The 15,424-nt window shown below is 39.0% G+C and overlaps 1 protein-coding gene across 1 annotated transcript in view; it reads left to right on the top strand.

Moving 5' to 3' along the window:
• LOC149784379 (uncharacterized) overlaps positions 1–15,424 on the top strand; it is a 91,803-nt gene that overhangs the window by 55,162 nt on the left and 21,217 nt on the right. Inside the window, exon 2 of the mRNA XM_089932440.1 lies at positions 3,828–3,883. Coding sequence (XP_089788566.1) covers positions 3,828–3,883 — 56 coding nt within the window. The remainder of the gene's footprint in view (positions 1–3,827; positions 3,884–15,424) is intronic.

The following is a 15,424-nucleotide window of genomic DNA, read 5'->3' as shown; positions in this document are numbered from 1 at the left end:
TAGATTTTTCTTTTCCAAATGGAGTCCAAGTAATTATTGCCCAATCCAGGTATAATTTTGTACACAAGTAAAGAACAAAATAAGATAAATCTTCATTTATTTGCAATTGACAATACACTTCTTAATGAATATACACTTTTGCATTTATTTTGTATCACTTGAATAAACAATATTTCTTTCAGTTCATTTTAAACTTTTATTTTATATCACTTGAGTAAACAATATCTCTTTCGTTTCATTTAACACTTAGAAACAGGTTCTTCCAGTTACAATAATCAACTCTGGAAACAATAAACAAACTGGAACTTTTGACCTAATTATATTACATTTACTAGGGTTAAAACAATAAATTCCTTAACATAATAAATTAACAGTTACAGTTAATCAAACACAAAATCACCTTTTATACAGGGTGTGAACTGTTAATATTTACAGGATAAAGCTTATAGTTTCCAAATTGATTGAAGCTTACATGTTGCAGTTGCTGGCACATATCTATTTCCAGCATGGTTTGCATACATTCCACCTTTAATAATTTTGTTACTTCCCTACCCCACCCCATTCAGTAACAAGTATCAAAAATCAGGCTCATTCTAAGGCAAAGTCTGTAACTTGTGTACCACAGTCATCAGAGAGACAAAGATGCAAAACTTTATGATGCCTGTCAAAGGAAGAAAACAGTTTGTTGTTTACCCAAGTTTTGAACCAGTTAACTTGAATTCTCAGACCATCAATTGCTACAGCCCCACTAATTACAATTGTTAGGGAATAATGAGAACTCACCTTCAGTTATCTGTGTATATATATAATTTTAATAACCAAGAATACCGGATGTCTGGGAACATTATAGCATTCAATGGTAACGTCAGAACTGAGATGAGAGAATTAAACAAGCATAGTACATGACATAATATATCCATAAACTATTGACTGGGAAAAATACTACAGAACACCATTTCTGCTGGCAGTAAGATGTTGAACCTATATGTCATAAATATCAGGTTGGACATCTAGGACCAGTAATATTCATAATGGGCAGTACCCACCCCCCACCCCCCACCCCCCAAGTGAGAAGGGCCTGATTTGTAATCTAAGCCACCCAACCTATCACAGCCTTTATAGTACTTGAAACAAATATTGAGTAATAGTAAAACAAACTCTGAAAGTTATTAAAACCAATTTGTTATATTTCCATAACTCTGCATAGTTAACTGTGCAAGCAGACTTAAACATATCAGTGTATGACAGTTAAATTGAGCTATAGCATCGATTAACAGAAGCTACGAATTCATCAACAAGCAGTGAACAATCATCTTCACAATAAATGTCAAACATTAGCATCCATAAGCTGTCAAGACAAGTTGTTACACTGGATATATAATCATCCATTTATTTCAAACAAGCTGTGAAAAACGAACCTCACGTCCGCTATATGTACGCTGGCCATTGCAAAGGATGCCTTAATAGATTAATGTTTATCGTCGTGTCTTGACAACCATTTTGCGCGCGCACACCGGAAAGTCATGCTATATATTTGTTACTTGTGAACGTATTCGTGGGCAGTACGCTATATATTGTTCCCATGGCCGTATTCACGGGCAGAATGCTATATGTTTGTTCTTCGTGAACGTATTTTTGGGCAGTTACTTTGTCATCTTCAACCTAAAGGTCAAAACTGCCCATGAAATATATATATCTGCCCACGAACCGAAAACATGAATAGGACTATAACATAAGTGTATATACTTATTTTCAACATATACATAATTACTATGTAAGAAATACAACCTATGTATATGTATTTTGATTTGAAATGTAAACTATATCATGTCCTTCCCGTAAACCCACTTTCGGGATGACTGCCCACAACGCACCTAAAACGTGTATATATATATATATATATATATATATATATATATATATATATATATATATATATATATACTGTATTACTTTATCCTGACCAATATATAAATGGAAATCCAAACCTACTAAAACACATTAAACCCTTCCTCTATTGATCCAACACATTGCTAACTCTGCTGATCCCATTCACTCTATTGAATCTGCTTAAAGCTTTGTAAACGGCGGAACCACACACTTGGCGTGTTTAGATGTTAAACCCCAACTAAGGTTATTATAATCATCGGTTTATGTATACATATGACTCCTAAACCACGAGTAATGTTTTTGTAATCATCGGTTTATGTTTACATATGCCAGCTAAACCACGAGTTATGTTTTTATGACCATCGGTTTATGTATACATAGACTGCTAAACTTTTAAAAACATTAAAAATACTATCCAGGATATGCTCTTTCTCTCAGTCTTGGTTAAAACATATAGTGGGTAACCTTTTTATCGCATTGACCAAATATGCATATTCATCTTGGCTAGCGTCATAATGTGCAAAAGCCCAGCTAAAGAACTCTTCATCAATCTATCATGGTCATCAGGTCGTGAAGCCCAAGTTAACAACGCTTCAGAAAATTCCTTTGGGGTTATTACCTACACCCAAAATATCTCATTTAAATATGAAATGATTAATTTGGCCCGCTGAATGCGCTCTCGATCTCCCCGTGTGCTTTTAGGGATTCGTTCAGTTCTTTCTTGAGTTATTAACCTTCCTCCGAAAAGGTCGCTTAAGCGCGAGATCGCGCTAACGTTCCGCGCGACCTCCCCTTCATTCTCCAGTAGCACTTCAAGTGATTCATTTTATTCGTCTTTTGTTAGCAAACATTCTCCTTATAAACCTTTCCAAGAGTGAAATAGCCGACATTTTCCCTATCTCCATATTCACGTGTCTCTGATTAACAAGGGGTCACTCTACAAGTCGCGTTAGTTTTTGGCGATCCGTTCTCTATGTGTAGGGCGAAACATATAATTTTACACCAGTCTCAAAGGAGGAGTGAAAAATGTGTTGCCTGCATTTTGGGGAGTGGGAGATGGTCCCAAATTCCTATTCTCAGAGTCGGGGTAAAATCTGTTTACCGTTATACAGAACTCTGGGTCAAAAATTGGAGTGGAGAATGACCCCTAAATATTAGTTCACATCTACTAATACAGACGTAAACATCCAATATCAACAAAATGTACAAAAAGGCTATGTGTCCAAAGACTATACGGACGATTTTTAAATGTGATTTCACTTCTAGAGTGGAAGAAATGCCAAAAGGACTGAAAAGTTAAGGATATCCTGCTTCATCGGGATCCCTTTACTGACAAGATAATTTCAACTTTATTAAAAAGTAACCTAACATTTATCTCTAAAGGATCTAATATATTTTAAAATAAATTTCACTAAATACAAATCTGAAAAAATAGACAAGATACATAATATATGGGATTTATTAGTCTGATTGTTATGGCTACATTATATTGATCAGCTTGTCACACTGCTTTTCGAAAACTTGTGTGCAGATGTTATTGTCCTGTTAGTCGTGTTTGAGTTTTGCATTCATATGCCAGTTTGAAATTTTGAGTACGTCTTCCTGTGCCGCTATAGGCATTATTGTGCATGATTGTCATGCAATTGCAAATTTTAGGAACTTCTAGATAACTATGACCTGTCTTCAATTATAGAAATGGATTAAAACTTTTGGATAAACGAGAAGAGCGCAAGGAATGCCGACAGTTTGTTGCAATTTGTGATTCTATAATATTAACATCCTCTATACAATTAGCGGCATGATTGTTCTCTAATATTCACGTTATTGCTATATCTTGCTTCTTTTTTTATGCAATTGGGCAATATTAATTTTAAAAATTTCTCTAGTCAACGAATAAATGTATTCCGCCGTGACACCTTACTGTTCTCTTGTTTCAGGCGGATCCAAGAATGTCTTAAGAAAGATCCCACTCTAAACCGAGAGCAGGTAGAAGGTACGTATCAGAAAATAAGAGAGAATTATCTTAATCATACATAGACGAATACAATAAAGTACGTCATGTTTTTTTTCTGCTTGGACGTACCTACAGATGTGTTGGTCGTGAATAGAGTAGGTTAGACTATTTCATTAGCCAGCACACATGAAAGAAGTCTCTTTCCACACACACACACACACACACACACCGTGCTACTTTGCACAGAATTATCGCTTTTTAACCGAAGTGAAGCTTCATTTTAGTGAACTCGCATCAACTAGCACGAAATAGAAAGAAGAAAGTATCTCTGGGAATATTAATTAATTACAATATGATCTTTCATTAATTCGGTGTTATCGTTGGAAAATAACGAAGAAGATGACTGTTGATTACGGTGACGACTACAAGGACCCTTCATCTTGTTGTTCGTTCTAACACAATACATTGATTGGAGTGAAGATGATAAATTTAATGGAAAGGGGAATCCGTTAATTCTTTAAGCTTTGAAGTACTAGAAAATAAATTGCTTGTCAAATATTCTCAACATTTTCCCCAAAATTTATTATTTTGTCCTTATATCCTTTGTCCCACACTGATGTAAATGATGTTGACCTGAACATGTTATAATACTATATAAATTGAACGTTGAGGCACGAATTAATATAATTTCATTTGCAATTGTGGCTTTTCGTTCCATTATTTATTGATGCCAGTTTAGTACTCACATAGTAAAGATCACTATTTTTATCCACTCTAGCGTAGATAGATTTGAACCATTAACATGGCTGCTGGGCGAAGACCAGCGTAGCGAAACGGCAAAAGCGGAGAGAACACAAAATAATTATTTGAAATTTGTTGTTTTTTTTCCATATAATAAATAATAAATGAGTCATGTCTTGAACAAGCTTTGCCGACACAGTCATTCGGGGTTGAATTCAATAAGTTTTAGTGACTTGATGAAAAAAGCAATCACTAGATTATAATGCAAACTAACAATGCCGCTATCAAGAAATAATGATTATTGATTTACAAGTTTGGGTGGAAGAAAAGTGTAGTATAAGCTAGTTGTGTTGAAGTATAATATTCGGGATAATAAAAGTGTTATTAATATCTAATATTACAAAGATTCTCTTCAATGTTTCAGAAAAGATGCAGACTTAAAGATAACTTTTAATAATGATCACTCTAAACTATTCCGTTATAGCTTTGAATACAATACTATTAAAGTTTGATTTGTGGAGTTTAACGCCATTGTCTAGCTCGTGATAGGTTATACATGGCGGCCCAGTATATTTGGTGGATAATGAAACCGGGAAGAACCACCCGCCCACGGGAAGCTACTGGCATACATACTCATACGTACTCGCTATATATCCACGTTAGTCAAGTCATGACTCGAACTCATGCGGACATAGGTGATATATATGAGTGCTCTATTAAGGCGAGCGACTTAGATCACTTATCCACCCGACCCCTCAGTATGATTAAACAGTACCGTCTGAAAACAAGAACGAACTGCATATTTGTTGTAGTTATTACTCAAAGAACTACAGTTAAGAATTGCATTTTTCTGGCCCTCTTTAAATTTCTTCGTATGATGCGCATTATAACTATGGTGGTTTGATATAATTTCTGACATGTGTTGTTGTTGAGTTTAATTATAGTGGCGTGTCATAAGCTTCGTTTCACGTGATGGTTGTCCTGGAAACCTTGTGTTAAGAAAATATCAAGGAAGATAAGCACGTTTGAAATCTTTTCCGTGGTGTTTGTCATTTATACTGTCTATCCATCAGCTAAGCAGTAATTTTAATATTATTTATGTTGATTATTTTTGTGGTATAAAGTTGCTTGAAACAAAGTTTAAACTTGTTAAAAAAATTACCAGAAATAAATCCAAGTAAAGTATGATGAACAAATCTAACTTGTAAGGGAAGTGGATATACAACTTTTTCCATTGTAAAACTAAGGCAGTCATCAACAACTATACGCATTTTGAACTTAGTTTAATATTAATTGCTGATTTGATTGGTTACGAGGCCTAGAGACTTTTGACATCTCTTATTCACCGATAATATTGGTGTTTATCCTCTTCGTTCTGGAAATGCAAGATTTTTTTTTGCATCAGTTTTCCTTAATTTCGTGGCAACATGCATGCACGCACACAAACTAAAACTTTTAACAATTTAAATGAGGGTCGAGTCACTTGGATTTATTTTGTATCCCTGTTCCAAACATTATCTGTACCTGTCTAGTTTTAAAGCTGGTGTCCTGAAAATTATCGATTTCGTAAGTCGATCTTCCTCGTTCAAGAAGGGGTTGACTTTGACCACAGCAAATCGTACCTACCTCTATAAAAGTGCTCTCACAACAAGATAAGAAAGAAACACCCGATTTATCTGAATATTTGTTTGGTATATTTAATTTTGAATACATAGGGTCACAATAATTGATAATGTTCTAAATTGTACATAAAAAGTACTTTATTTAGACGAACAGTCGAACATTCCACATGTTAATTTATTAAAGGGGCCCCGAGTGGCCGAGTGTCTAAAGCGCTGTCCGTTAAGGATCACAGCCATCTCACCTCTGTCTGCATGGGTTCGAGTCTCGGATTCAGCTAATGTGGGTATGTGAGAAAGCTTGCCAGTAGCTTCTCGTGGGTCGGTGGTTCTCTCCGGGGTTTTCCCGGGTTCTTCCTCCACCATTAATACTGGCCGCCATGTATAGCCTATCGTGTGCTGAAAAATGGCGTTAAACCCTACAACAACAATTTATTGAACTAGAGAGAAAATAGCACACTCTATTAGCTCTGTTGTGATTTAGTTTCAGATATAGCACTGAAATGAATTCTTTTGTCTGTAGTTTTATTAACTAAACACGTCTAAACTCCCATTCCAATGTGTAGAACGTATCATTTAATCTTGTCGACGCTCCTAAGACATACTTAATTGTGTGAATGAAACTTTAGAAGTTGTCCAGAAAAAATCTTAGTCTTCGTTTTCTACGGCATGATTACACCTTTTAACTTAAACCTCTTGCAAAATGAGGTGTTCAGTAGTACATATTACCTTTGTCTTATTATTATTGAGAGAGAGAGAGAGAGAAAGAGAAAGAGTCATTCAATGGACATAAAAACTACTTATATAATTAAATAGGCATGAAATTCAGTTATGAGAATATAGTATAATACACATCTTTTCCATGACTGTTGGGAAAGCTGAAATATCGATATTCATTAAAGATACACATTTTATGCAAAAAGAATTACATGTATTTTATTCCTGCACCTATACGTAAATATTATCACAAACGCTGCGGGTTTCAATTAACCGTTTTTCGAATACAGCCTATTAGGTTATGGAGCGTCATGCCCGATAAATGATAAACTTTGTAATAAAAATGGGTCTCTTTTTGCTGCTGTTGCTTTTAAAGGCGCCTTCAACACTTTATTGGCTATATCATGACGAGAAAATGGGAGCTAAATGTCTTTCTAAAGAACACACAGAGGTTGATTTGGGCGGATATTGCGGGTTTGATATAGCCAATAATATTCCAAAAGTGCCTTTAAAAAAAAACAACCATATTAATTTATCCAGTATTAGTAGTGAAGTGGGGCACCCTACGGACAATGGGAATTAGCATTACAGGGACCCCTGGGTCACTCTACGGACAATGGAAATTTAACATGGCGAAAAATCGTGGGTCACTCTACGGACAAGGGGAATTTAACATGGCAATAAATCGTGGGTCACTCTACGGACAAGGGGAATTTAACATGGGAATAAATCGTGGGTCACTCTACGGACAAGGGGAATTTAACATGGCAATAAATCGTGGGTCACTCTACGGACAAGGGGAATTTAACATGGGATTTTTTTTAAAAATTTTTTTAAAAAAGGGTAGGCAATTCAAAGACTATCTCTTTTCGAGAAATATGGCTGGCCCTGAAAAGGGCCTTTGGGTTTTTCTTCTTCTTCTTCTTCTAACTCCTCCACTTCTTCCACCAATTCCTCACTTTTTCCATTATTCCTTTCTTCTTCTTCTTTTCCTCCTCTCTTATCCAGTCAGGATGGCCCATCTCTCTAAATTTCTGTTGGATCTTCATCCAGTTGTTATTCAATCTTTCAAACTCTAATTTCTTCTTCTTAATCTCTTCTTCCTTTCTCTCTTTGCTCCATTTTTCTTTTATCTTCATCACTTCTACTTTCATTACCTCTCTAATTAGTTCTTCTGCTTTTATCAACTGGTTACAACCCCACTTTACGTACCACCAGTCAGTCCAATAAAAGATATTTTCTAGGAAGCTCCTGACTTCTGTGATGTGATCCAAGGCTTCCTTTAAAGTACCTACTCTCACGTAAGGTGGGTCAATGAATCCTCTGATTCTTTCTACTTCTTCCTCAATCATTCCCCCTATTTGATCTTTTGCTACTCCAAGATTCTTCACATTGTTCAGGCTACCTTCAAATCTTCCTTCCTTATTCAATCTTTCTACTACATAAGTTCCATCCATGATCCAAAAATAGCTATGTCTCAAATCGTTAAATAATTTTGTCACCTCCATCTTCTTTGTTTATTCCTATAATGGTTTGAACGACGAATATTGTGAGTTCTTATACGAAAAGCGCGGACGTGATGGAAAACATCCCCCAAGACATAAAATTAATCTTACCTAGATCATGACCCAACAACGCGCTTACGTGAATAAAAACATCCCCCTACTTTCTCATTTCATATAATAAAACCCTAACTATACTCTTCACATACGCTAAGAAACCCATAATCTACTATTCACACTAACATACCTGAGCTCTTACAAACACAAACACACAAACACACAAACTCATACCCTCACATTTTTATTAAAAAAAGAGTTAGTGTTTATATACACACTACTCTACCTACACACATTGGCAAATTGATCGTTATTTCTTTTCTAGAGTATTGGGTAGCCCTTAAAAGGGCTGTTTTGTTTGGAACTTCATGGGCACCTGGTTAATGGTGGCACCTTCCAGGCCTGGCGCCACATACGCATCTTATCCCCCAGTTACTTTTTACCTTTTGGGGGGAGAGAGCAGAGGCAGGATATGTTGCTTCAGAATCCCAATTTTCGCTCTCCGGGATTTTGAAATTTCTTCTCTCCTTTTCCTCCTCCTCTTCTTTGTTTCTTCTTTCCTCTTTATATCTTCTTTCTTCTTCTTCTTTATATCTTCTCTCCTCCTCTTCTTTGTTTCTTCTTTCCTCCTCTCTTATCCTTCCCTCCTCGACAATGGCTTCCGCGGCCAGTTCATTTAATATGCGCCTGGCATATTCCAGATGCACATGAAGCTCCAACAGTTTCTCAAGTCTCGTGTTCATTTTTTGGTGTTGATCAATCAACAAGGGTAGCTGGACTGCCTAACGACTTTCAATTTATACTGAAAGCGCGGACGTGAAGGAAAACATCCCCTAATAACATAAAATTAATCTTACCTAGATCATGACCAAAAAACAACAACAACGCGCCGACCTAAAAGAAACACTCGCTCACTTTTTATGCTACCCATCACTATTTTAAAATTTTTTATAAATCACTTCAATTGACTATTCACATACTCAAAGCAATCCAATCTAACCCCAAATATACACCTCAAACAGCCCAAAAAACTAACATCATTTTAATCTACTATCCACACCAACCTACTTTATCACTTACAAACACAAACACACCAACACATACCCTCAAAATTTTTAAGAAAGAGTTAGTGTTTATTTTCACACTACTCTACCTACTCACATTGGCAAATTAATAGTTATTTCTTTTCTAGAGTATTGGGTAGCCCTTAAAAGGGCTGTTTTTTTTGCTATGGCATTCTTTTTAGTTTCTAAGAATGCGATGTCCTCTGAGGATAGACTTTCTGGCGATAGGTCTGCTTCTTCGGAAAGAGAAGAAGAATTCTTTGGTGTCGATACGACAATCGACAAAGCCTCTGTCAGCTTCAGGTTGCTGCTGCTGCTGCTGTTGCTGCTGTTGCTGCTGTCTCTGAAGTCTGTACTTCTCTGTCCATTCTTCTTTCTCCCTGTTCATTTCTTCTCTGAAGAGCTCTTCTATCAGGTCTTCAGTGATTTTTAACATTCTCACATTCTCTATTTCTTCTGGTTTCGGTATCAGACTGTGTCTGACCCTATGCAGATTCACGTAGGCTTCGTTGAGCTTAGCTAGTTTGGAGCACATCTTCTTAGGAGGATGAGTCGACAATGGATGGCTAGACTGGGAACAACCCGGTTCTTAAAGTGAAAGCGCGGACGTGAAGGAAAACATCCCCCACACGGTTTTCGAGCTGCAACGTTCATGAGAGGGATAGTAAGAAATGAAAGAGCATCAATTCAACATTCTTATAGCTAAACAAACCACAAAGGCATTTTTTTCTAAACACAACATTTTTTATTCAAAAAATCACTTAACACTAAACATCAACATTTTTAACAATAATCCAACATGATAACATCAAACAATTTTTTTCAAATCACAAACACTTTATTTCTCAATGAACTATCTACTTTAAACAGGGCTGACAACGTTGTGAATGAAATTGTGATTTCCACTGTTGGAAATCATTAGGCCATTGATGGACACTACGTTTCCTAGCTTGAGACAAAAGATAAGCATAATGGTCACAAAACCATCGATCTACTTTCACATCGTTTCTAGCAGAAGAACGAGGATCAAAATGAGTCACTAAATGTTCTAAGGAATAGCCCAGGCTGCGATGATGCAGAAAATACACACAGTACTGTCCACACACCAAGGAATCTGTGCCTTGTAATTTCACGTTATTGAATCGGGTGGTTTGAGCATTTCTTCTCATAAAGTCGATGATATCGTCTTCCAAAGGGGGCAATCCGTACGAATCAAAATATTCCACACATCCTTCTTGAGGAAAGTAGACGGCTACCCAGTGGGTTCCTGGGAGATGACTTTCGTCCGTGTTGATCACGTAAGCTTGATGGTCTTTAGGTTTGCGATGAGGGAGTTCATCTTTAGCACAGACGACAGGATTCCAAGAAGCCGTATACGAACTATGGTTCAAAAGGTAATAAAGTTCCCAGGTATCCATTGATTTGTGTGTTTTTTCTTCTTCACAGGTAATAATAAGTCGTCAATTCGATCCTGACTTTTTGCTTGAAAATGTCTGACGAATAAACGGTTATTCGTTCTGTTTCCTCACTCTGATTCAGGAGAGCTTCGATACGATGGATCTCTTGAGTGGTTAATGGTGGACAAGAATGTTCACGCAAGTCTTTATACCACTGGTGCAACACGTCTTTGTTTGAGATGAGACTCCAAGCTTCGTCCAGATACTCGTCCAATTTTTCTTCTTGACTCAACATCAGGCATTTATCGTGTTGAATTTGACTGGGATGATCGTTTTGACATCCATAACAATTTTTCTTGATCAATTCCGTCATTTTGTCGACCAAGTGTTTGGCAAAACAGGAGACTAAATGGGCTTCTTGTTCTGGCCATCTCGACTTCATCATGACAATTTCTTCGTCTTTGTCTTGGGATTCTCCTTCCACGGTCTCCTCACATTTCATGTCCAAAGTTTCTTCACTAGGTAAAGAGGGATAACAGTCTTCCATGGCTTCTAGTAATCTAGAATGACTTCTCTCAAACTGTTGATTTCTATCGTATTGTCAAATTCTGCATACAGGATCACGTTCAACGTTGGATCAGCAGGGTCTCGATTTGCAAACTGAATTTCCACACGAATCTGGCCGGATTTTATAGGGTGGAAATGTCCCTCGTCGCTGCCTTGGTCTGGAGTGAAATCGAAAGCCCACAAAGCGTAGCCTCCTGCATAATCTTCGTACGTAATACCGTGACTGGTATTGGTTCCTAACTGTCCGGTGGCTTCGTACAGGGACAAGTACGATCTCAAGTAATTGTTCTGGGCAAAGTTAGGCTCAAAGGGTCGTGTACACAAGGTCTTGCCGTCACGACTGACTTCGATTTTGGACACGCTAGAGTGTCGAAACTCAAAAGGATTTTCGTTATGAAGTCCATTGAAAGCTGAATTCCTGACGATACCAACGATCAAACGCTTGGGTAACTGTCCTTGGAACAGATGATCTTCGATCATGGATCGCTGTCCAACAGGAATGGTGAACGTTTTCACTTCCACACGTCGTATGGGATACTTGGCGGTCGTTCTGCTCAACGTCTGACTGATGTCGTTTCCCACTTTAGGTAACACTTCCACACGGCGTACGTAAAGTCTGGCTTCTTGGATAACAGTTTTGTATTCGTTGGCATGGGCCATCAAATGGAAAGCGGCAGTGCTACGATTCAGTCTCAGGCGAATATCAACTCCGTTCAGTAAATACTTTTCTTGTAACCACATGTCCAAATGCAAACGATCCATCAGTTCTAAACTACGTCCTTGCAAAATTTTAGTTCTACGTGTGTTAAACCCCACATTGTGAGGATTGTCATCTTCTGTCAGGGCTGTGTCGCTAAACGTGCCTGCACCTGCCGTGTCAGGTTTCCATACCACGCAAGCATCCAGATGAGTATTCTTGGCTTCTTTTCCGTACGTCAAGAGATTTTCCAAGTAGGCACGATATGGGTAAGTATCCATGCTGCTGCTGACCAGTTTGTTATTCAAGTACAAGTCCACTTCGCTGAACAAGGAATGCATGAAATTGTTGACGGGCGCTACCCTATCATTGGCTCCAGGATTGGTGTTGTCAGTTTTGATCACTTTGACTTTCAAATACAGGTAACTGCTATTCAGATCGATGTAATCTTCGGGTTGTCCTTTGATTTCGAACTCGATGGGAGCGGAATCCGTCAAAGAGGAGACGGGATGAAATTCCACCCACTGGGATTCTTGCATCGTCATCATGGTGGGGGGCATGGCAAACATATCCAGTTCCGTCTTGGAACAAGCACATGACTCTCGGTGCATCATTTTTTCTGTGTCTCAATAATCGAAAACGTCTAAGTCTCGAACGGTTCTTCTTTTCTTGGCTTTTCTAGCTTGAAGTCTGGTGAAAGGGTGTTTTCTTCGTCGTCTCTTTCTGCCTTGTCCTTGCTGAATGCCTGACTCGGTAGCGTGCAGGGCATTTATAGGTGTGTCTCGTCGGCCTAAAATGTCTTTACCCGTTTGCAGCAGGACATTTTTGCCTGCCCTCATGAAGGCTTCTTTAGGGTTTTGTTTGTCGATGATGACATTTTGGAGAAATTCTTTGCCTTGCGTCAGTGCCGCATCTTTCAAGGCGTGCAATCCGCGTGTCACCATCGGTTTCAACACCGGGGCCACCGAACGAAAGGCCGATTTTAACATGTCTCCTAAACCGTGTCCTCGCTGTCGTGCAACCCCTTGGTACACTGGATACATGACTTACTTACGAATCGTGAGAGAACCGTTTTCGAAAATGGAGTTTCACCGTGACTTTTCCTTTGGTGAATGGAATATTTTGTCCCAGATCTCCTTTTATAGTAATGTTGACCGTGTCCAAATACGACTTGCTGACTGGCAAATAGTGAGGATGGACAAATTCGCGGTGGACGTGGTAAGTGTTTCCACCTTCCTCGTCAGCGTTCGCGGCAGAATCCACTTTGAAAGGAATGACACGCAGTAACGGTACGGAGGTGTGTCCCACCACGTTATACTCCACCACATCGGAGTACACGAACATCAAATTCAGTCCTTGGTTCAGTTCTACTGGGGTACGAAATAACTTGCTAAAAGACTCGTTGTCGTAAACGATGGGTAATTCGTTGTTCTTGAGTATGTTCATTCTCAGGTTCATGTCTCCGCCCAACATGTCAAACAATTCAGGACAAAATAAAATGGACATGATTTTACTCCGTTCAAATTTCATCAAGAAGCGACGAGCTACTTTGTGGTACTCCATGGTGACACTTTTGTTGACATGCTCCAAAGCTTTCCCAAACACGCCATTAAACCTGGAGGCTATGGTGCTGACCAAATGTTGACCACTAAAATAATAGCCTGGGGAAATGAAAAAGTGGTAGGTCCACTTTTGAGTTTTCTCATTATAGGTTTTATTGTCATATATGACTTTCTTATTCAACTCCTGTTGCAATGACTCGTCATGAACTTCCACATGAAAAAAATTTTGATTGGGAAGGACATTGAGGACTTGGGTTGGGTGAATGATTTCCACTAAAGCCACTTCCCAATGGGCTTCGTGATCTAAGGGGATGGCTTGAGGTAATTTGGCCGTGTAACAGCACAACGTGTTGTTGGGAAACACCTCCATGGAACTGTCACTGGGTAAGGTTAAGTAAAATTGATTTTGGTGACTCATAATTCCAGAGTTCTGTGGCTGTCCGAGGGAATATTAGTGGATGTCAGAGGTGTGTCTCCGCCCAAAATGGGGTTCTGGTTGTTATTGGAGTGGTGACTGACACTGGCACTGGACACAACGTTCCCGTTCGAGGAGAATTTCAGGGAAGGATTGGGAAGCAGGTAACCGATGCAACTGCTCAATAAAATGGTCCACAATTGTTTGTCTCCTTGTTGCAAACTCAAATTGGCAATGGCTGCCCCGATGACACAGTACACCACGAAGATTTGGCAGAAAAAGACGATTTGCGTTTTAGGCACACGTTCTCCACACCACACCCACAAGGGTTGTTTTTGTAAATCTTGCACAGAAGAACTAGGGGAAGAAGGAGTGGTTGACGTAGCTGCGTCTGCTGTGTGAAAGGGCATGATGGTCACTTCTTCTTTTTATAGTCGATGACTTGCGAAGCGTCGATCCAAGAATCGAAACTGGGTGGATATCCTTTCCAACGTACTTTGACTTCTTTGACACGTCGTTTGCGCACTTTACGGGTTCTGCGTTCGAGAATGCTTTCGATGTCGTACACGTCGTCTTCTTTTTTGGTGACACGTTGTAACTCGGGCAAATAAAACGTTCCTTTGAGCACTTCTCCGTTCATATCTTCCAATTTATAGACGGCAGGATGACGACCATGCACTCGTCCAGTGACGCGAAACAATTCGGTCGTCCAGTTAGGTAAGTAACCTTTGTCGAAAGTGCGTTTGGTTTTGCCAATGCGCACCCAATCTCCTACGGCCAACTCTCCACTTTTCTTGGGGACAGCCCTCGTCGGGGACGTACCGAACAGGCGCTCAAACACCAGCACTTCGTTGTCGGGAGTCACGTCTTGCGGGGCACGTCCGATGCTTCGATGGTAAGATTGGTTGTACGCTTGCACCAGGTGCGGTAAGATGTCGATGTACTTCAGAGTGTGGTGATGCGTAAAATATTTCCACATGCGTTCTTTCAAAGTGCGTTGAAAACGTTCCACGATGCTGGCTTTGGTTTCGGGATTCTCGGTGGTAAAAAAATGAATGTCACGTTTCTTTAATTCTTTTTGGAAAGCTTGGTTCAGAAATTCGGTGCCTTTGTCCGTTTGCCATCGAAGAGGGCGACGACCGCTTTGTTTCAACACCCGTTGCAGGGCTCGTACTAACTCGCTGCTCGATTTGGAAGTCAAGGGCACGACCCAGGCAAATTTGGAAAAGACGTCGATGACAC

The sequence above is a fragment of the Sinohyriopsis cumingii genome, chromosome 14, assembly GCF_028554795.1.
Source record: "Sinohyriopsis cumingii isolate HCF-2022 chromosome 14, ASM2855479v2, whole genome shotgun sequence".
Lineage (NCBI taxonomy): Eukaryota > Metazoa > Mollusca > Bivalvia > Unionida > Unionidae > Sinohyriopsis > Sinohyriopsis cumingii.
This window is presented reverse-complemented; position numbering and strand designations above follow the sequence as displayed.